The sequence below is a fragment of the Phyllostomus discolor genome, chromosome 9 (assembly GCF_004126475.2).
Source record: "Phyllostomus discolor isolate MPI-MPIP mPhyDis1 chromosome 9, mPhyDis1.pri.v3, whole genome shotgun sequence".
NCBI classification, from domain to species: Eukaryota; Metazoa; Chordata; class Mammalia; order Chiroptera; family Phyllostomidae; genus Phyllostomus; species Phyllostomus discolor.
In genome coordinates this window covers 13,491,246-13,513,705 of record NC_040911.2, presented here as the reverse complement: position 1 = coordinate 13,513,705, position 22,460 = coordinate 13,491,246, and the positions used below count along the sequence as shown (strand labels likewise).

At 43.5% G+C, this 22,460-nt stretch overlaps 1 protein-coding gene and 1 long non-coding RNA gene across 25 annotated transcripts in view; one reads left to right on the top strand and one right to left on the bottom strand.

Moving 5' to 3' along the window:
• Window positions 1-22,460, bottom strand: part of TCF4 (transcription factor 4) — a 336,832-nt gene that overhangs the window by 7,358 nt on the left and 307,014 nt on the right. For 17 of the 24 annotated variants that reach the window (XM_036010176.1, XM_036010179.1, XM_036010175.1 and 14 more), the window contains 2 exons: window positions 3,314-3,449; window positions 1,546-1,708 (listed from right to left, as the gene is read on the bottom strand). In XM_036010176.1, coding sequence (XP_035866069.1) covers window positions 1,546-1,708; window positions 3,314-3,449 — 299 coding nt within the window. Of the gene's footprint in view, window positions 1-1,541; window positions 1,709-3,313; window positions 3,450-22,460 lie in introns of those variants that run through there. The other 7 variants (XM_028524093.2, XM_036010178.1, XM_028524092.2 and 4 more) reach the window with 2 other exon arrangements.
• On the top strand, window positions 12,735-17,009 carry LOC118496936. Its single transcript, XR_004899492.1, has 3 exons — window positions 12,735-12,747; window positions 15,803-15,810; window positions 16,881-17,009. It is a non-coding gene; the product is annotated as an uncharacterized LOC118496936 (long non-coding RNA).

The window sequence follows — 22,460 nt, the reverse complement described above, 5'->3', positions numbered from 1 at the left end:
CGCCCATGACCTCTGCCGATGCCAAGGAAATTAAGGTCACTGTTCCTTCACACCCACATTCCCCTGTAAGATGTGCTACGTGAAAAAGGACAGAGTCACATTTCTGCTAGGCCCGCCCTGAAGTTAAAAACGAGGGGTAGTGTTTTTACATATCAAACAGGTGCCAAGCCTTTCACAGAGTGGGCCTGGAAATGGGAATTGTTTTCCAGAGGTATTCAGGCTAATAACTAATTAGAATTGGTTGTGTAAATAAAACTGCCTGGATTTAAAAAGCACTGCCTTACCGCACAGTTTTGGAGGCATAAGTAAATGTCACGAGAGTGACCTTTTAAAATAAGAAGGTTCTTAACAACAAGTTAAAGTGTTGTACTAAAACTAGAAGGGCTCCACTGATCCATTAGCATGCACGTGTTGCGGCCACTACTTAAGTGGCCCCAGAACTAACAGAGGAGATGGTGAGCACATGAAAGCCCTGCCTCGGATCTCTTAAGAAAGTGGCTAAGAGTCAGGAAACCGCGGGGCTGGTGAAAGGTATAAGCTAGAAGCTTTGGGCAGTTTGGAACTCGTGGCAGCTCATACAATAACATTTACGTTAATAATTACAAAGGCAATATGAAAAGGCGGCATGTTCTTAATTCCTACAGGGCGCTAGATATAACATTGAGAACAACAGCCTTTGAAAGGAAGGTATACTTGGCCTGGCCGGGAAGCTCAGTAGGTTAGCGCGTCATCCCCATGTGCCAAGGTTGCGGGTCAATCCCCCATTGGGGCACATAGAAGAAGCACCAATGAATGCATGAATCAGTGAAATCACAGCTGATGCTTCTTTCTCTCTATCCCTAAAATCAATTTTTAAAAATCTTCCTTAAAAATAAATAAAAGGAAGGTATAGTCTCAGCACATTTAATTTGCAAATCAAAACAATCCAATGGACTTGACGTAAAGAATGTGGGCAGCATGGTATTCAAAACCATCTGATTATCATAATACAGTTCAAGTTTAAGGGCCGAGGTTCTAATTTAAAGATATTGGATGCTAGATTTAAGAAAGCCAACCAGAAGCTATTCCTTGCCATTGTTGTATTTTCTATAGGTGGGTGTATCAGGAGAAAAACAATTAGCAATTTAGGTGTTGCTCTTATATATATACACATCAACATCTTTAGGATAAATCAGTACTTTCTCTCTCTCAAGGTAAGAAAAACATTACAGTTGCATATATATCAATTAAGTTTTCAACATCGCAAATTTCTCTTTTTAAAAAGATTTTAGAACATTTCTGACCAAATTTGTAGAACAATCATCAGTCACAAATCGCTTGTGCTGTGTGTCATTAGCACTGGGCCCGAATTCACAAATGCGAAGACTTTCCGGGCATCACTAGAGTACAGACAGTATCTGAAACGATACGCCAGTACTTCCAGCACGGGCGCGCAGTGCTCGTGTTACCTGCCAGGAAAAAACGGAATAGTTTCTTCCCGTTCTGTTCACTTCATCAAAGTCCAATGAAGGAATTAAATGAAGCGACAGTATTATATACTGTTACCTAGATCTTGACCTAGTAATGGATTTGATATCCTTCTTGTCGTCGTCTAATTTCTTGTCCTCGGCAGACTTCGTGTCCTGCAGGTTCTCGTCGCCCTCGTCGTCGGATTTGATCTCAGAGCTGCCGGAGGAGACACTCTGGCCCTGCAGTCCCGGCGGCATGCCTGCGGGGAGAGGAAGACCGAGTGACGTCTCCACCGAGGACTCGGGGCACAGACACGCACAGCCCGGGCTGTGGAGCTGCTGGCCACACAACGTGCACGGCTGAACTGTGATCCTTCTGGCATTGTGTGTGTGTGTGTGTGTGCGTGCGCTACCTGGCGAAGTTTCAAAAACGCACCTGCGGAAACAAGTTTTCTCTTCATTGGCTCTGAGGTTAAATTCTATTTTGCAATCTTTTGGAGTAGATGGTAATTTCACTGTCTACAAAACATCAACTTAATTGCAATGAAAATCATAATCATGAAAATCACACACCTCAATGTTCTGATTAAGAACCCAAGTAAATATCAGCTATTATATTGAGTTTCTTCCATATGCAATGATTTAATAGAAAAATGTCCTTAAAATATAATTCCCAGGGAGTACGCTAACTATGTGCAGTCAAGGCTTCAATAGATACCCTAATGATATACTGAAATTAGTCTTCTCTTATCCTCAAAGAATAATCAGCATTTAAAAAAATGGCGCATATGGAAAGGAGAAAGCTGTTCACAGAAGAAATTTGTAGCTTTCTCATTGCTCAAGTTTCAAATCACAATACAGTTGAAAACTTGGCTGTAGTATAATGATTTGTTACTCAGGTAGAAGCACATGGAGCATTACCCTGTATCTGTAACCTGTGTGGTCTAGAACCTTGTCATTCACAGTTGGGTCTAGGGGTCAGGAGCCTCCGTGCCACCTGGGAGCCCTTTAGAGGTGCAGTATCGCACACCCACTGAACCCGAATCGGCATTTCATCAAGACCCACAGGCCGTGCTTCAAGTGTAAGGGGCACTGCTCTGGGACAGAGAAGGGACAAGCAAAGGCATGTTAAAAGATGTGCCACCTTAGTACTACTATTCAGATAAAAGTGGGGAGGCGTGCCCATACATAATTAACACTCAGACTGGTACAATGTGAAAGAACACTTATATATATTCTTGTGTTAGTGTTACCGTTTTTATTCTAAACGTGAGGGGGATGAGAAGATGTTATTTGTCCCTTCGTCACTTGGTCTGTCCCACAGGGAGCAGGGCGCCCTGGTCTTGCCCCCAAGTGCCACGTCCCGGGGTCACGAGATGCCCTTTGCAGGCAGCGGCAGGAGGCGGTCCGTACAGGCCCGGGTGACTCACCACCGAGAACCGTCCGAGTTCCGTTTTTTTTACGTACCTATACTTCCTTCAATCTTCAACAACAAGAACAATTTCCTTCCTTCCTATTCATTTGGAAATATCATTTTCAGGCTACAACTAACCGCATTAGAGAACTTGAATGGGTAAAATGCGGAATTAGCTAAAATAAAATTTCCTCTCATCAGTGTGTGGTCCCACTCCCTGCTGAAAGAGCACCAGGGGTTCAGAGGATGCCTGAGAAGGCAGCGACTGAAGAAACCCAATTTGCCGGCTACATTCTAAATACTCTCCCGTCTACTCGCCATTTTTGCACCGAGTTTGATTCTTGGTTGTCTGCCAGTGCTTCCTGAGGACGCATGCCAAGCAACACTGGGGCCGACACCAGCTCTGCTGTTGTTCAAGCGAGGTCAGAAGTGCCCTCGGGGGTGGGCCTACCTCTGTAAGGGTCCTGCGGTGGGTTCAAATCCGGGGAAGTGGCAGACTGGACAGGAAGCTGCGGAACCGGAACCTGATTTGGCACAAGAGAATGGCTGCCTCTGAGGGCCACGCCATCTTCACGATGGGCCCCAACCTGCAAGGTGAGAGCAACCAGAGAGTTTAGTGGGAACTGGGGCGGTGAGACAGCTATTTCCTGGGGGGGCCAGGACCAGAGGAAGACTGGCCTTTGCAAAAACAAAACTCCCAAATGCATTTCACTAGAGGGCGCTGAAGGACTGCGCATACACCTACAGAGCCCTGCAAAAACACTTAGCACTCCAAGATGCCGCGCTGTACGTTCCGTGACAAACATGGCAGAGGAGCTCAGGCAGGTAAAACGTCAAATTGTCTCCCAGGGTGCTGCAGTGGAGCGCACTGATTCGTACCCATCTGTCTTCTATCATGTCCGCCAACAGATCTGACAATTATCTTAATGCCCATATGCTTAATTGTGGGCTTCTCAATTCCCCCATTGCTATCGGAAATCCTACAGGAATTTCAATTTGGCATTCGCCTTTCATTTCAGGGGATAAGACTCTCAGGCCTGCCATTTTTTTTCCATAACGCCAGCTAAGCCTCTGACAGCGGAAGCTACAGCAGTACGGGACGTGGCCCCTGCTCGGTACAAATATAATAAAATGTCACCTGGCTTTGCAAAACTGGCAGCCCATTCCAAATTAATGTTTACTGCATTTCATCAGCTGCTGAGTTCCAAATCCGAAGGGGGACCGTTTCTGCCAATGCCACCACACCGGAAAATGTACCAATAAAGGTTTTATTAAACACACCAGTAATGCCATCATTGCCATGCAAAGATGTTTGGACATTTTTCCACTTTTTTTTTTTTCACCATTCTGATCCTAGGAAGACACCATATTGTAAACACTCTTTATGCTTCCAAGAATAAAATGATAGCGTACAGCATGATGACTTGGTCTGGAAAAAATACTGCTGAGCTTTTTATTAACTACTACTACCTGCTCGGGGTCCAGAGACGTACAGCTCATGGCACCCAGGCAGTTTCGCTGACTTTGTAGTGGACACCTTCAAGCAGAACCGTTCGGCTTTTGCAAAGTGGGGGCAACCTGAGTCATTGCATTTTCATTTGCACAGTTATTTTCTTAGCTTGTTAGGTGAACACTTACACAGGACAATGATTCTAACACTGAAAATATTTATCCATGAATTTAGACTGTGGTAAGTCAAAAACTTGAATTTTTTCCAATCCAAAATATAGAGCCACAGAGGTGAATCTGCATTCACTCCGTTGCTACCAAATGTTTAAAAAGAGTATTCTCAAGGAATGAGACGACAACAGGAATGTGAACTGGCTAGAGTAATGCTCACAGAACCGAACAAAGCACGTGCTAGCTGAAGGCAGCCCAGTGTAAAGTTTTCACCTTTACACACTCCGGAACAATACAGGAGAAAATAATTCAGGGGCAGGGGAAAGGATCATATAAACCATACTAATCGTTCAGGTTGAAAATATAGCAAGACAGGATTTAATGGCTCGTGAGCACAGGGAAGTATAAACCAATGTTGTAGCTGAGAGATCTGAGTCGTTTGCTGCTTGCGTGCCCGTGTCCCTTCTGGGATCATTCTGAATGGTGGTTCTTTGGCTTCTCTGTGTGTGAAGCAAATGCAATGAGACCCGACTCTCTCTCAAAGCAGCCCACTCCATTTGCACCACAAGTTGGTCTCCTTGAACACCCCACTCACTGGTTCTAGTTTCAGCTGCTGGAGGTCCAGGATAGGTGCTAGCCCTTCCTACACACGACACCCCTGCCACGCCCCTCCCGTCTTTCGTCTGCACCGGACGCCTGTCCTCTCACAGCCCACACAGCTCCTTCAGCCACTTCTCACTCCCTGCTGGTGCACGTCCTTATGTTTCCTTCCAAACAAAGACTGATAGCTACTTTCCATTCAGGTTTTGATTTTCCATTTTTGTATCTGTGCATTTCCCAGACTGACTCAATCACTGATTATCCTTTCAGTCTAAGATGTCAACTTGTAAGCACGGACTTCACAGGTCTTGATCAAATGGTAGCTCTTTAAGTCTGTCCATCAATGTTAACCTTAATAACTGCCTTAGTGCTGATTCATATTTATTGGTATTCCCAGTGAATTTAATTTCTTGAATTTCCGCATAAGATGGTTCTAAGCTGGAATCCCTGAAGGCAACCACATATCTGAGCACAGCAGAGATGTATACTACTGTTTTTATTTTAGAATCACCCCATTAAAACTTTCAAGCCTGCCTTTGTAGGCATCTATGATGTAACTTAAGGTTAATATTTTACTTTTCACTTAAAATATATTCAGACATTGATCCTGCTATTTCTTTTTTCCCTTCTGGGTCACATTAAGATTAGTTTTTACAGGAGGAAAAAAGAACTCACAACCAATTACCTTTATATTTTCTTTGCCTCAACTGGTAAGAAAGACGGTATAACTGAGTGCGAATAAAATAACGAGGGTGTAACTGGTTTCTTTAATAGCGGTGCGGCCATGGGTTAAGTCACTCAACCCCCAAATGGAGAAAACAGGACTAGACATTTGGAGAGTAAGTCCTGCATTTCCTGGAAGAAGCGATACAGGAAACAAGCGGGACACAGCCACACACACACAGTCATGTGTTCTAACTGGAAGTACACGCGCATTACACAACAGTGAGGGTCTGTGTCGGTCCAAGAACCCTCGGATGCAAGTTGCCTTCACTCACAGTCATCTTTGTACTTTTGGTCTCTGTTCTGTTCATATCTGTTTGATTTTAAATCTTTCTCCTGTACAATGGCAATAAAATCTTAAGTGATATTATAAATATGTTTAAGAATATAGTTGTTCCAACCATGTTTCTGTCCGGATTTTAACCATCCATGTTACCTAATTTTATATATTTTCTACAGGTCACTTTAGATCATCTCAAGCTATATGTCAATTATTCCCCCATAAAGGAAGTTGGGGATAAAGTTATGCTTAATGTTGTGAGACCTCCCGTGTACACTCTGTGCACACCACAGGGGTGACTGGTGATGGGACAGGGTCTGTGTGGTAATGAGCGTGAGCCTCCAGGGTCAATGCCACCGCCTCTGGCTATACAATATTCTAATCTGAAGAACTGGCGTTGCCACCAACAGCATGTTTCCTTGACCACAGACACCATGTCCCACTCACTTCTCTTTCAGAAGCGCCTACAAGGCAAGGCAAGCAAGGCAGCAGAGAGCCAGCCCAAGTCCTCGCTAGAGCAACGCAGAAGGAATGGAGGGGCCGACGCTGCTGTCTGTGCAGACAGGGGTCAGGGTCTGGCCGCCTTCCTTATGACAAACCTGCGGCACTGTAATGACAGGAAAGCAGATTCCTTCAACCTACAGATAGGTTCTAGAATGGTGCTTGTTTGTTTGCTTTTTTAAAGAAAATTCATACTTCATTAAAGGCTTATTTTGGTAAGCTTTTCACCTGGACAAGCAATAGTTTAAAGTTAAAAGCCAGCCTGCGAAAACAATTCATTTGATCAACATCGATTGCAAATGTCTTTGCGGCCTTTAAGAGCCTTCTTATAGTCACATACAATGTGGTTTTAGTATATTTACACTAAAGGTAAATGACAGAACTAAAATCTAAAAAAATTCAATAACTGTTACTTATCCAAGTGTATACTTATTAACTAAAAAAAGTTACTAATTCTAGTCCATGCCTGTCATGCTGTGAGGTGCTGGGGACATGCTGGTGAAGAACCTGGGTGTGGCCCCATCTTGTGGAGCTTACAGAGATCCTTTGTGAAATTTCTGTGCGCTGATCAGTTTGGTAGGGTGGTTTTAATAGTAAGAATCAAAGCCTCCTTCAATCTTGCTCAAGTGACAGCTGTCAGGGAAGAGGGGCATTTGGGGGAAAAGGTGAAGGGATTAAGCAAAAAAAAAAAAAAAATCCCACAGACACAGGCAACAGTGTGGTGACGACCAGAGGGACAGGGGAATGAGGAGAGGTTGAACAGGGTATGGGGCGGATAAATGGTGACGGAAGGAGACGTGACTTTGGGTGGTGGGCACACAATACAATATATGGATGATGTGTTACAGAACTGTACACCTGAAACTTATATAACTGTATTAACCACTGCCACCCCAATAGATTCAATTAAAAAAAGGTTTATTGTGAAGGTTTCTGTAATGTAGGTGTTGGACTGGGCCGACTCTCAGGACCAAGAGCGATTCCAGCCTCCCTCCTCCCTCCATGGTACCCCGGTCCCTCCGGCTGCGGCCTCCTCCTGACTCCTGCCAGGCCTCTTCCTTCGTCGTATCACATGGAACATTCTTTCAGGCTCCGTACCTGCTGCTAACCCCCTTCTGTCTTAGTATTTCTCAGTTCAGAATGCAAGATCACCTGATGGCCGTGCTTGTCATTCGGAAGCAGACACGGACCATCCTTTGAATGAGCCACCCTAGGATAGGTGTCCCCATTCGTGGTCCAAAGAGTTAGAAGAGCAAGATGAGGCCTGATCATCTGGTCTCAACACACCTGCCCCTTCTGTGGCCTGCAGATCATGGCTGTTACATGTAAATATCTGAGTCACATTTCATCTCAGCTCAAGTTATATTCAAGTTGCAACACAGCTACTTAAATTCTCCTGTGCTACCTTATCATTGGGAATAATTAAATAACTTAAGAAGTGCATTACTTCTTTTGAATGTGTAAGCACCGTATAATTTCGATAACCTTACTTCCTGAGGAAAAGACTAATACATCAGAAGTACTTTTACATCACAGCATATGGGGTTTCAGGGCCTGGCGAAACATGGAAACCAGTCAGGCCAAATTCCTCCTTCGATGGGGAAGAGAGCTAAGGCTGGAAATGGCTAAGTGATTTAGTGAACATCTAGTTAGGGGATTGAAAAACAAATTTTGAACTCAGAAAACTTATAACTTTGAACAATCTGAATGGGTATATGTACAGGATCAGGCAAAGGTAGATTTACAGTTGTTCATATGGAAATTAATACAATAATTAATAATAAGAATAAACTCTATTTCGTGTACTCACAACTGTAAACCTACTTTTGCCCCACCCTGTATATAGATTTAAGGGACAAAAAGGTTTACTTCCTGTAGCTTTTGTTTTCTGTGTGGGCACGTATGTGTGTGCGTGCATGTGTGTACATACATGAGTCTGTGTGAGTGCAGATACAGATATGGGTATGAAAATCATTTAAAATTTTTTTTTAATCGCAGAGGAAAACACATCATAGTTCCCCAACTCAGGCCAAGACCAAGATGTCTAACTAAATTACAAAATTTAATATCTGCCACAACCCCTCCAACATAAACAGATTTAAAAGATATGCAGCTTCCAATTATGCGGCTGTTGGCAAGGCTGTTTTCACGTGGAGATGCACCCGGCACCCTGGTAAATATCCTTATCCTGATCCTCAAGCTCACAACAAACCCCACACACAAAAAAGACATTCAGTGTTTCTGCTCTCTTTGTTTCCAGGGAGTATTGTGAAAGTAATTATTCTGTTGTATTTAAGAGGCCTATTTCATGGATGGGAAAATGTATTAAATTTCATTTGGCAGTTATTCAATCCTTGTTAATGTTATCTCCAGAGATAACTGCTTCAAAACAGGCTTTCAGACCTCCGTTCCTTCTCTTCTACCGCAATCCTCCTAAAAGAGTGCAGGGTGTGAAATTTAGGAAACTTGTCATCAGTTTCTAGACCAACTGATAACGACACAAAACCAGATATGCTATTAGAAACACTTTGGTACGACCAAAATGAAAACTGGCCAGCAATGGCATCTGATTCCAAATTTTTCTTTGGACACAGGTGATTTATAAAAAGAACTGGACAAAGAAAAATGTTCTAGGAGTGTTTACCTCTCTCTCTTCTCTTTCTCTTCTTGTTGTGCCACAATCATGAAAAAAAAAAAAAAAAAAAAAAAAGCTGATGGGCTCTCACTGTAACTAGACACCCACTGACACGGAAGACAATTCTGGTGTAACTGTAACCTCCCCGTGAAATATCGATCATGCACGATGGTTGTAGAGCGCTGGATTTCAGGTTCAATTATCTTGCCATAGCTCTGTCATATTAGAGGAGAGAGCAAACTTATTTTTCCAAATGTGCAAAACACCTTTCAATCCAACAGTGAATCTTTCAGAGTGGTGGGAAGTGGTTGTGCAAACTTTTTTAACAGCTCACGGGCGAGAACCTGGATGTCCCAGCAATGGCAGTAGGGGACGGATGCTGTGAGAACCACCCCCAGAGGCACGGAGGTTCTCTAGAAACCAGATCTGCCTCTAATAAACCACTCTTCTGTGTGAGAATGTTCTAACACCCAGGATACCCTCCAACCACAAATATAATTTCCAGTTTAAGAAAATTATCAGAGTATATTTTTAATTCACGTGGTTAAACATTTGAAGGGCTTTTCACTAACGTCAGATCTGGATTCGATTCTTTTGTCCGGATTTTAATTTTGGGGAAACGTTTACTGGGTGAAGGCTTCCTAAATGTCTTAAGAACACCTTTTCCCCCCCTGCCCCCCCCCCCGAAATCTCACAGCTTCACTCCCACTTTGCCTAAAATTTAAGGTAATTCCTTATCAGGCAATTCTTGGAAATTTATTTAATGCTTATTTTCTCCAGAGGATAAGTCTCAAGAGAATTTAAAAAGGATCTAAATGACTTTAATCGTGGTGGTGCCGGAGGGTCATGTGACTGGCAAGGCTGAAACTCCCATGATGCCCACTGCATCGGCTAAAGTGAATGGTTCTGAGATCTAGTTCGAGAGATGCAAATGGCTGTTATCTGATTTCGGTTCATCTTTTTTTTTCTTAAACTCATAAGTTCCATCTCTTAAAACTGTTTCATTTCTCTCTGTATCTCTACCCCTCGCCCCCAATTTTCTACATCACTTTTCCACAAGGGGAAACCGTAACTGGAAGCAACCCACCAGGCAGGTACTTCAAGGGGTGGTTAACAGAGTCCCTTCCCTAGCCCAGGTACAAGTAAGTGAGTAGGGAACCGGTTAACGCAAGCGTGGTGAAGAAGCCCATCTAGCAGAGAGTTTAATGGTAAAATGTTACAGTTACTTGTAAGCAGTTTCTTTGTTTAGGGTGAAGGAAGGACACTGAACATCTTGTGTGTTCTTGCAGATCGCTGCAGTGCAGGCACACCTGTGTGGGTGCCCGGTCACGTGGCTAGCTTCCGCACAAGGCACCCTGTAGCTAGCCCAGGAGGTCCATCTTCAGGGATTTATCCTTGCCTGACTGGCTTTTATTTATAAAATGCTTTTCTTATTAATCAAGTAACACATACTTAGTATAAAATACTTGGAAAGGAAGTGGACGTGTAAAGAAGCTTACCTAAACAAATGAAGCATTTCTTTCCCTGTCATTTTCTAAATTGTCACCTTTTAAACGCCACATTCTCTGCCCATCACTTGATCCCTTGCATCAAGGTTACAGCAGGGATTTTCCTTAGTCTGTGGATCAAGTGTAAGATCAATACCTATACTTCTGCGTCCTTCACCTGGGCGCCCCCTCCTAGTTTTAAATGCCTTAACGTCAACTCCCTGCTTCAGCTACCTGCTCCTGCCCTCTCACCTGCTGTGCTCACTCCGACTGCAAAGCGCCCCACCCCCGCCACGCTCTGTGTCCCAGGGCTGGTTCGCTCTGCACAACCTTCCACTGTCTTCTTTTCTGCCCCACAGACCTTCCTACTCTGAACTGCTCCTGGGCTGCCTTGATCTCCAGAACACTCCCCATCTTGCTGAGCACGGATGGGTTCCCTCCTGAGCGTCTGTTATGAACATCGCCCCTAGAACACACTCAAGGATGCTGCCTGATGTGGCCGGGCTTCCACTTCAATGGTTCTGTTCTGCCCTGTTCCTAAAGCCTGTAGTTCCCTTGAGATGCACGTGTCCCCGGGCGAGGACTGGGGGGAGAGGTCGCTGTTAGAGGACTAGAGTGTTAAATGTGCAATTACATGCTTCCGAATAGTAAATGATGACAAAAATGGCATGTGTCTGTGAGACTATTTGCGAAATCCAACACCTTTTGATAATGTAGAATAGACCTGTAGCATATTTCCATCAAATAAGAAACATTTCATTTAAAAGCATGTCTACTATATTTGTGGCTCTATTTTGGCACTTTTACAAAAAATCATAAAAGATAGACATAACTATTACTTTGTAAACTCTTAATGGTGGAATAATATAATTACTATATAAGGCAAAATAAGATGGCTGTAATAAAGCAATACAAAGTCAGGCAGGCCTTGAAAGGCTGGGTGAAATGATATCAGACTGAGAAATCAGGAAGAAGGTGGCATTAGACAGGTTTCAAATGACGGGTAGAATTCTGATATAGATTATCTAAATATACTCGTTAAAAACTGACATTTAACATTAATTAAATAGCATCTCAACTTCAAATGAAAATTTCAGTTTTAAATTGAAAACTGGCATTATTTAGATCTGATATGCATAAGCTCCTAAGGATTGCATATTAATATTTTTATATTGTCATTAGATTATATATTTCAGACAAAAAGCAGGTTTTTATATATCCCTTTGTAAACCTTGATGGCTTTGCTACAAAGTGAACACCACAGAGTATTTGGACACAAATGGCACCTCACTGTATGTGTGTATTATTGGCCCAAATGATTCACTCTTATTTAACTGCAATGAAGTCTTTCATCTCCCGATAATAGTTTCCATATGACCGGTGGCTCTGCTATAAAGAAGATCAAAAGCGAAAGAAAGGATTTAATAAAAGAAAATGACATTAAGAGTAGCATTAAATCTGGGAAAAAATGCCAATATCCAACTCTTTTTTTTTCCTTCCCTTTTTTTTTTTTTTGAATAAAGCTCCACAGAGTGCCGAAGCAGCTTCCCCAGTACTACGTCATGAAAAGGCATTTTACAAGCAGTGGGCATGTGCAAAACCCATTTGCGTGTGCCTCCGAGTGGCAAAGATTAAGTTAGGGGGAAGTGAGGAACGGGGGGTGGGTGGGGGAGAGCGCCCCATTTCGAGGCAGGCTGGAGAACAGGTAACAGACCAAACAGCCAGTTTCACATCGACAGAGTCTAGCGGAATGTGTCGATGGCAGACGTCCATCCATTTCGGTCCTTTCCTGTTGTATTTAATGGAGATAGACTTTTTGGTAATGCAGAGTTTCTCAGAGAATCATAACATTGCTCAACTTGAGTACATGAGTTCTGAGAAAGGAAGTTTTTTTTGGCAACGCACAGTGACTTGATATGAAGAGCCAACTTCCCAAACAAATTTTCTTCTAGTTCTTAAAAAAAAAATTACAATGTTAATCTCTATTCCCGACTGGATAAACAGCTGCTAATAACCTCCAGCTCCCAGGGGAGGAGGCTGTTTCCTTTCATCTTCAGGCTGGTGGATATCTGGCGTGCACTGGGCTTTAGTGATTCCACATGCTCCTCACTTTGCGTGGTTCAAAACTTCTCCGGTGCTGGTCTTGCCAACTCAGGTTTCTTTTCCTCCTTCCCCTTAGATAGCATCCATAAACTCAAAAAATGTACTGGGTAATGGGACTATGTACTTGAAACTGTAGTTCTTTTACGGTTGGTGTGTTTAAGGAAATTCAAGTTCTTATAATATCTAAGGAAGCTGAAGTCTTAGACTTTTGCATTTGAAACCCTATGAGGGAAATGACCATTTGGGTTTTTTTCATACTGAGCTAATTACTTACTCAAGGGCCGGCTATGTTCAAAAGGACTCAACTTCTAATAGTATTGCTAACGGGGCTCCTTACTTGTATCTGTTTGTGCCCTAAATAAAGGAGCCAACTTCAACACTCCCTCCAGAAGGAAGCACCCTGCCGAAGATGACGGGCCGGCAGGTCCCCGGGGCCGTTCTCACTTGTTCCCGAGCACCTGCTGTACTGGTGACCTCAGTTCTACACCTCAAGATTCAGACATTTCGCAAAACAGCTTTTTAAACAAAAACCAGCTGTTTCCCATCTAGACTGCAGGGGAAAAGTTTGGGCAGCTTACAGAAACATTACCCAGAGACTACCATTCTCCAATAACTTTCACACACTTTCAGCTCCAAACGAGACCCGGCCGTGAGCAGCAGCCAGGGAGAAGGCAAGTGAGAAATTAAAACGTGGAAACCAATACCTCCGTTGTTGACAATACGTCCAGTTACCTGCTTGAACATGAACGTGGCCATTGTATCAGGACAATGCTCCCCCAAAGATGTCATTTAACTAATGTTGGACAGTCTTGTGGTTAAACTTAACTTTATGGATAGAAAGGAAGCTATAATTACGCACAACTGTGAATGTCAACCAATTAGGTAGAGTCCTTCCCTTTCAGAAATGCTGCTAAAGCATTTTTTTAAGGTTTTCCCCCTAGAACTGCTTTGCCTAAAAAACCCTTCTTATTTTGAACCCATTTTACGCTTGTTTTCTAAGCAATTAAGATACTTTTGATTTAAAAAATTTACAGCCACAATAAAGTTAAAATAACATGACAACTACAGATTTTGAAAAAATATCAAATGGCCAAGGCCTTGCCTTGGCTTTTAAAGAGTGCCAAGTTGCTCCAGCGTTCTCTGTTTTGGTATGAATGACATAACTGAATTACTTCATGAGCTGCTACTTTAATTCCTAAGGGTGGAAAATTCCATGAGTTAATTTAATTTGGATGTAAAAAATATACACGAAAACTTGTTCTTCCTGTGGACTCTCATGTGAAATATCGGAGCCAATTGTGGGAGCTGCTGTGCTTTGAGGAGGGGCTGTCCGCCCAGCGCGGCCCTGGCTGGGCGCTGCAAGGGCCGGTACCACCAGGCAGTTCTCTGACCTCCATTTGGGCACATCAGAGCTTGTGTTTTCTGCATTTCTGACAGTCAGGTGTATTCTATGGCTCTGCAGTGCCCTTCCTCGCCTGTTTGTATTGGTCGAAACCCTGCACAGACTCGAATATGAACTCAGTAACACCTTCCGCAGAAAGCTTTTCTTAGCTGTCCCCTGAGGCTGGACAACGCTCACCCTTTTCCGAGTCGCTTCTTAGATCACGTAATAATTCTGCTTTGCATTCTGGTTAGTCACATACGTGAGTTACCTCCCTCCCAGAGTCAAAGGCCTGCAGGCTTGGAGACGTTTGTTCCCCCAAAGGATCTCACGCACAGGATGAGCGAACACCTGTGTATTTTCTAATATACGCAATTCCTATTCCCCACCCCAGACCTTCTTTCTTGAGAAAACAAGGGTAATATTCTCTTGTAAAATGCAAAGATTATATCTTTTCTAAGTTATGGGTGGTTTAGCTCTGCATCCTTGCCCCGAATAAAAGTTCAGTGAACAATATGACGATGGCCATGCTATTAAAAGGGTCTACTTGCTTCTCCCTCTATTATTTAAGAAGAAAGCAAAGTAAAAATATGATGAGGTCACAGAGCCTGCTTTAAATGTTTTTATATTTTAAAAGTGGGGAAGACAACAAGTTGTTGTTTTTGTTTAGAGTTCACAGTGCCAGGGTGCTGAACACACACTTTGGCGGAAAAAGTTCGAAAATGAGGCTCGGTTTGTCCTAGAAGATGGAGAAAGACTGTTCTTTGGGTGTGGTGGCCCGCTGCAGACTGGCGGTCCTGTTTCCAGTCATGGGGCCCGAACTTTAGTAAAATAAGCACCGGGGGAAGAGAAGGGGATACACCTAGCTCGGACCCACTGCTGGGAGGCGGGGCGAGCCTCGCGTCCCAGCCCGTCCGAGGGGCTGCTGCTGACGTGTAAATGCCCGCTCTGCTCTGGCTGCAGCCGAAAGCTCCTGACTTTGGTTTGAATTCATGCACAGACAGCAAATGGGGAGCTCAAGGCTTCTGAAGCTGTTTGTAACTAATCCCTGGTTAAGAGGATTTCTTTAAGTCAGACAGAAAGAAAAAATACTGTATGTTCTCGGTTTTATGTAGAATCTGAACAAAACAAAACAAAACAAAAAACAAAACAGACTCAAAGAAATGAGAGCAGCATGGTGGCTGCCAGGGCAGGGGCTGGGGCCGGGTGGGAGAAATGGGGAGATGTCGGTTCAAGGGTACAGACCCCCAGTTACAAGACGAACAAGCCATGAGGCTCTCATGTACAGCGCAGCACTGTAATTAACACACAGAAGGGTGATTAAGTGAGCGCATGGCGGCATGGACTGGCCTTACTGTAGCCATCGCTGTGCAGTATGGACGCACGTCAAACCATCACAGTGTACACTTCAGCGTACGTGTGCTGGGCTTCAACAATATCTCAATAAAGTGGGAAATTTTTTTTAAATAAAGAGAATCTCTTCAAGTCCCTTTTTCTCTCTGTTCTTCTTTACATTTTCTTAAAATAAAGTACCTTCTTCAGAATAGTTAAAAACTTTCAACTGAGAATGTTAACCAACCCTCAGAATATCTGATAATTGTGGAGATTAGGAGAGACGGTGGGACCCAAGAGATAGGCAGATACAGTTAATTGCAGAAACAAACAACACAGGAGCTGCAGAAAGATGAAACTGATGATGAAGATCCTGGGGGGCAGTTTACAACGGGCGATTTAAAAGACAGTCTGAAGTGCTCTGAAATAGAGGCAATGACCTCTCAAACTCACTCGGGTTCCACCAAGAACAAGTTTTTCTGGACAGACCTCATCTCCTCATCCACGGGAATGCTGCCCGCCTGGTGCCTTGCGCTACCACTACGGACAGAATGAGGAAAGGCGGACTGCACGGAAGAGAAATCAGGTGGACAAAACCGCTGGAAATATTAACCCCAAAGGGCAGGGGATGATGTGAGTGCGCACAGGACGCCTACAGGATGTGAGCAGCGTGACACCCTTCAAATTTGCCAGCCGCAGAGCTGGCAGCGGGTGTGCCTGAAGAAGGACCTAAAGAAGGCCTGAGGGTAGAGACAGACCAAAGGCTGAAGCCTGCAACTCAGAGGGGGCCCGTGAGGTCTGCATTGGCCAACCCAAGCGCACGAGAACCGCTGACAGACACGTGGCTCACGGATTTCATCTGGTTACCAGGTCAGGGTTGTCGGCAGGATGGCACAGTCATCCAAATATTAGCTGAATCTTGTTAAGTGCCCTTTCATGAAGATGCAGTACACTGAATGGGCTTGGTGACAGATCCGCCCTCGTCCACCCTGATAATTCCTTGGGCACTGGGTTCAGTGTGAGATTCCACACACTAAGTTCCTCGAGAAAGAAAAGCATCCTTTATGTACTAGGGAGAATGCACTGGAAAGTCACAGAGTCAAAAACTATTTTTAGGGTAAATATTTGAAGATATAAATGTCTTGCCTAGAGAAAACGTACAGAATAGACTGTCTTCAAACAACTGAAAAGTTTTCAAATATTTGTTGGGTTGACTTAGGCTAACTCGAGGCAGAAAAATGGGGACTGCATAAAGAAGTAAATTTGGGCTGGACATAGGGAGAATTTCCTAACATTTGCTGGAAATGTGCTCTACGGTCATTTGGAGCTACTCAGCCTTGAAGCAAAGGACCAAAGCTCGCTGACCCCTTGGCAGGGAATTGGTAGGGGGATTTGGGCAGAGATGAATTCTAAGGTCTCTGAGATACTAGGGCAATAACTACTTAGAAGCGAAGTAAAGTACATGCTAGAATATACGTGGGATTTTTTGTGGAATCAAAATCTGTGAAAACCTCAGGGCAAAGACGGTGAAGCCTCTATGGATCATACCCTTGTTGCAGAGGTCCACGAAGAAACGGAATTCTCTGACTTCTGCTGCTCCCAAGACCACATGCTCCCCGAGATATCACATCACTGCCCACTCCCCTCTCTAATTGCCAAGTGTTATTGGCACAGCTAAACAGCAACGTGTGGCAGGGAGCCAGGGGGCGACTGAAGAGTTTTCTTGAGTTTCACAGTTAAGTCAGAGTAACAGAACGGTCTGTAACAGCGGCCACGGTTTTGAAATGGCTATGGTATGAGGGGAGAGAGGAAGTCTGCTGCAGCAGTGTGGTATTTAGCGCAAAGAGTGCTGGTCCCGTTGCTGGCTCGCCTGGTTTTTAATTCTAACTTGGCCACCGACTAGCATCCGTGCTTGGTGCACTTCCCCTTTCTGGGCCTCCGTCTCCCGCAGTAAAATAAGGGACAGGAGCTAAAACACCTCTGGGGTGCTTTTAGAATCGAATGTAAGTCATTTTGTCTTGTGATGTCCTATGTGGTCAAAGTTCTTTTATGTTTAATGCCAATTAAGTAAAAAGGTGCTTCTTCACCTAATGAATGTTCCTCTGATAAATTATTTTTACTCTGAAGTCAAACTGAAAACATTGATAAAACTGGGCAAAGGCTGACGTCCATCAGTGCTTCCTGAAGCGTGCCACCCCCGACTTGGGGGTGTGGGCGGGGTCGCAGGGGTGCTCTAGAGGACGGGTGAGGGTGCAAATTCACAAGGCTCATCCCCCTCTAAGCCACCCAGGGCAGCTAGACCCTCACAAGCTCACTTCTCCTCTGCTGAGGGACAGTGGGACCCTTTCCTTCAGGGGGACAGAGCTGGGTCCATCCCCTAGTCCAGAGCCTAACTACTCAGCAACTTGTTTTTAAATACATGTCCTTTCCTACTAGACTGTGAACCTCCTGAGAGCAGAGTCCACCTATTAGCAATGAGCCTGACATTTGGTTACCATCTGATAAATGGTTTTGAAATGAATAAGTGGACTTTAAGCAAAAAGGATCTGGGAACCACATTAATATTACATATTAATAGTATAGGCGCTTTTTAGCTAAATGACTCGATCGTGGCTGACTCTACTGACAAGTAATCAGGAGCACACACACAGTCACGGGAAGGTATTTCTGATGAGGGTTTTGTTAAAAGAGGAGGTTGGGTCATCGGAGAGGCTTGCTTTCAGGTCTCATCTGTGAACATGAGTACTGAATGATTAGTGGAGAGAATTATATTTGGAAAACTGCCACTTGAATAATTTATTTAAAAACCTAATGATTTAATGTCAGGATTACCCATGGAGACAGTGGAGGCACAGAGGAGGTTACGTCTGAGTAAGAGTTTCTGAGCAGGTCAGTGACAAACCCAGCGGCTTCCAAATTCTCCCCCAGTCAGAGGCTTCTGCTTAGATTCTCTTAGAAAAGTGAGTAGCTATGGTAGAAAAATTAACTTAGAATTTATTACTTCAAGGACCCTAGTAAGGAGAGTTCACACCTCTTGCCACTTTCCACTGCCAAACTGATTTAAGTCTAAGTGTTTTGACACTGTGGATTTTAAGTCTCGAACGCTACCGCATTGGAGGGAAAATTCTTTACCTCCACATTTGGGTAGAGAACTGCTCTGGGAACTTGGCCATGAGATACTTGGAAACTTCTTTCATCAATGAGCATTTATCAAGATTTGAAAATCACAAGCTCTTACCACCTGAAATTAATTCTTAAAAGGCATACCTATATAATCTCTAAGAGTACGCGTCAATGTATCCGAGTTCAAATCCCACTTCGTGCCTCGAGACCACCCTGCCCTTTTAAGGCTCCTGTGACCAGCACTGCAACGGGCCCCGTTATCGCCCTCACTGGCTCTGGTGAGGACCGCCTGACACGAGGTGTATGTTGCCCCCAGCAGCTGGGCTGGCAACTGGTCAAGCACGCAGACAATGTTAGTTCTCGTTCTTCCCTTTTTGTTTACTGGAGGAAAACAAAATGCAGCACACAGTATTTAAGGAATTTACAGTAGAGCTGGTAAGGCAAAAGTCATGCCTGCCAAAGATACAGAGCTATGCAAAACTGGGGGACATAAATATCCAGCTGACGGTATATTCACAGTGCTCTGAGTGTAAAGACAAAACAACTATCACAGGTGGAGGTGGCAAGGCGAGCCTTCCTGGAAGAGGCAGAATGTGAGTCAGAGCTTTGAGAATGGGTGGGGTGAGGTGGATGGAGAGGAGCGGGTGGAGCCGGCCAATCCAGACAGATACGCAAGAAGTTAGCGCTAAGAGCATGCAGGGCAGATTCTGATAATGTGCACAACTGGTACTGCTGGAAAAATTTTTATATATTGAAAGAGCTGAATGTACAGCTTTAGGTAAGTGGTAATGGGACTTTATAAGCTGAGCTAGAAAAGTGGCCTTCATCTTGTAGATAATGGAAAGCTGGTGAAGGCTTTTGAGCGGGAAAGCACATGGCCAAATAATATCTTCTAGAAAGCCCGCAAGCCTACACCATTCACTCAAGTGTTATGAGCCATGCTGCTGTGAAAAAAATCCCTTTCATTATACTAATACTTAGTAAATCACTGAAGACCTACTTCAGAACTCCAAGGAAAACATTTTATGAATCAAAAGCTAAGTACAATATGTTAGCAATTAAATGAGATAACATAATAGCTGAGGCAGAACCATGGTTTTTCCCCACCACGATTTCAAGCTGCTGCAGAAAGAAATGCTTGTATCATCTTCCAAGTTATCAAGCCATTTCGTTTTGATTTTCGAAAGGCGTGGAGAGAGGAAACGAGAAGAGTAAGTAGGTCAAGAGGATTCAAAGCTGTCTATTCTTTAATCAGAAGGAATTATTAAGGGGAGCTATAAAGGAGATTTGCTTAAAACACACACACACACACACACACACACCCCCTGCCCTGGATGGTGTTAAGTTACTAGCACTTGCTTCCACTGCAGAGCAACAAATGAAGGTGTGCAGTTGGGAAAGAAACTCCCTCCAACACTGCTCTGCGAAGTTTCCGGTGCATACCTCCCACTGCTACTTTATTTACTGCAGCTGGCCAAAGTTTTATAGCCTGTTTCATGTATTAAAATTCAAATGTGGAAAACATTACCAGTATCCTCCTTGAATTTTTTTTGTTGTTGAGGGGAAAGGGGGGGGGTGGGTTTTTTTTTCTCTTCCCCTTCAACTTCCTTTTTATTGTGGAATGTATCAAATGGTCAAAGGCTAACTTCAGACTGACTAAATTCAAAAACTATTTCCTTTGTTCTTATGTTTTTGTTTGAAAATTCATACCAGTTTGCACAAGGAAAGAACAGGCGATCCAATCTCGTTCGCACACGTTATGGAGTTTCAGGCAGAAGAGCTCAGAATCTGGGGGCCTGCTACGTATTTTTGAGAAGGAGGGACACATCACAACTGCTTTTGGTTTAAAGGACAGCAGGTTGTCGCCGTGTCACATCTTTCAAGTTGCTCCCTTGTCTGGTGGGCTCTGCGGTCGTCCTTGATGGAATTGTGTCTTCAGAGGAGTGGGCAAGAACTTCTCCTCATCAGCAAAACTAGCTGCTTTATTGCTCCTGTGTAGTTTTTCAAAATCAGAGACACTGGCTAGTGATTCCCCTTTTTCTATTGCTCTGTTCTATTCTCTCTCTTTCCCCTCCACCTGCGTGAGTGGATTTCTAGTCTCTTCCTTCAACCCCACCTCTGAATGAGGCTCAAAGAGAAGGCGACTCAAGGGTCACACAGTTCCAAAGTGCATCTATTATAGTTTATTATTTTAAAGAACCGCTTAACCTACATCTGGTATTTAAGAGCAAACTTTACATATTTATGGAAAAATAAACCAGCTCTGAAGCAATGCCCTGGCTGCATGTTGCATCCGTTTAACATATGCAAAATGAACACAGCTACAGAAATTAAACTATTTTTCTCCTGATTGAGAGCAGATACACAGAAATGGTTGTAAGTCACAGATCTGGCTTTTAATAAAGCCAGATTTCTTAATTAAAAGCAGTATTGTTTAAACATTGTAGTTTAAAAAAAAAGAGCTGTACAAACTGAAATCTCATATTATATGCATCCCAAGTGTATTTAACACATTACCTGAGGCCAAGCTAAATTAAAATCTAGCTTTTCCTTTTGTTAACTCTTAGCAACTGCCATGAATAGACAAACAATTTCTACTCAATGATGAATTTTGAGGGTAGAGGTCAAGGAAAAGCTAAGAAGAAAAAAATGATTTAGCTTTGGCATTCAAAAATATCTTTCCACGTTTTAGAAGTGAGGTCATTGCTTCTATTTATAAACCAGTATTTTTGGTTTCAAATTGATTGCAGGTTTCCATAGTACACCACTCAGGATGGCACTCTCAGTGTTTTCTGAAGAGGGGAAATGGAGAGGAGGGCAGGGGAACATGCTTGGGCAAGGAGCCTCCGAAGAACCTGTCCTTACTTTGCATTCTCCTTTCAGAGTCATCTCTGAACAAGAGACGCTGGAGGGAAAACAGGAAACAGGCCTTCATCCAAGCCACTTTTTAAGAGCCCAGAAGGTACAAAAGAGGACACTCAAGTTTCTAAGGAGTGGACTTACACAGAATCACTGGCAACGTTAAATTCTCCCATCATTTGGACACCTCATTAATGGTCATCAGTTAGTATTTTTATTAGGACATTTCTCTGAATCTTCCTAATCATCCCCAACAAGGATGCACTCCCAAATCCTTATCAAAAGTAGTGGGCAACACTGAAATTCCCACTGTAGTAAGGAGCATTCACATAAAGGCTTATTTATAAGGCGGTAATGGTAAAACTACTATACACTTCAATTACATAGTCCCACTATCCAGTTCTGCCTCCCATACTCAAAATCAAAAGCCACTAATTTGGTTTCTTTAATTAAAAAAAAATTCAACCTATTCATATACAAAGTGGCAACAATGTACCATGAACACAAGCTGGTTGGGTCTTTTAGCCAAAGTCTCCAAGATGGACAATTTAAAGCACCAGTAATGACCAGCAATGCTCTCCTGGGTATGTGCTTAAGTGAAACAAAGGTGTGTCCACACACACACCTGTACATGAATGGTCACAGGAGCCAGAGGGGGAATAACCCAAAGAGCCATCCCCTGATGACCAGATAAATATAATGTATACAATTCAACAGTTTGTCGATAAAAAGCGAATGATACTCTAATATATGATAAGACATGCATACACCTTGAAAACACTGTGCTAAGTTGGAGAAGCCAGTCAGAAAAAACCACCTCATATTGCACGATTCCATTCACAGGAAGTATCTAGACTAGGCAAGACTACGGTAGACCACAAGTTGCCAGGGGCTGGGGGGGTGGGTGGGGTGGGGAGGCGGGATGGAGAGTAACCGCTAATGGCAATGGAGACT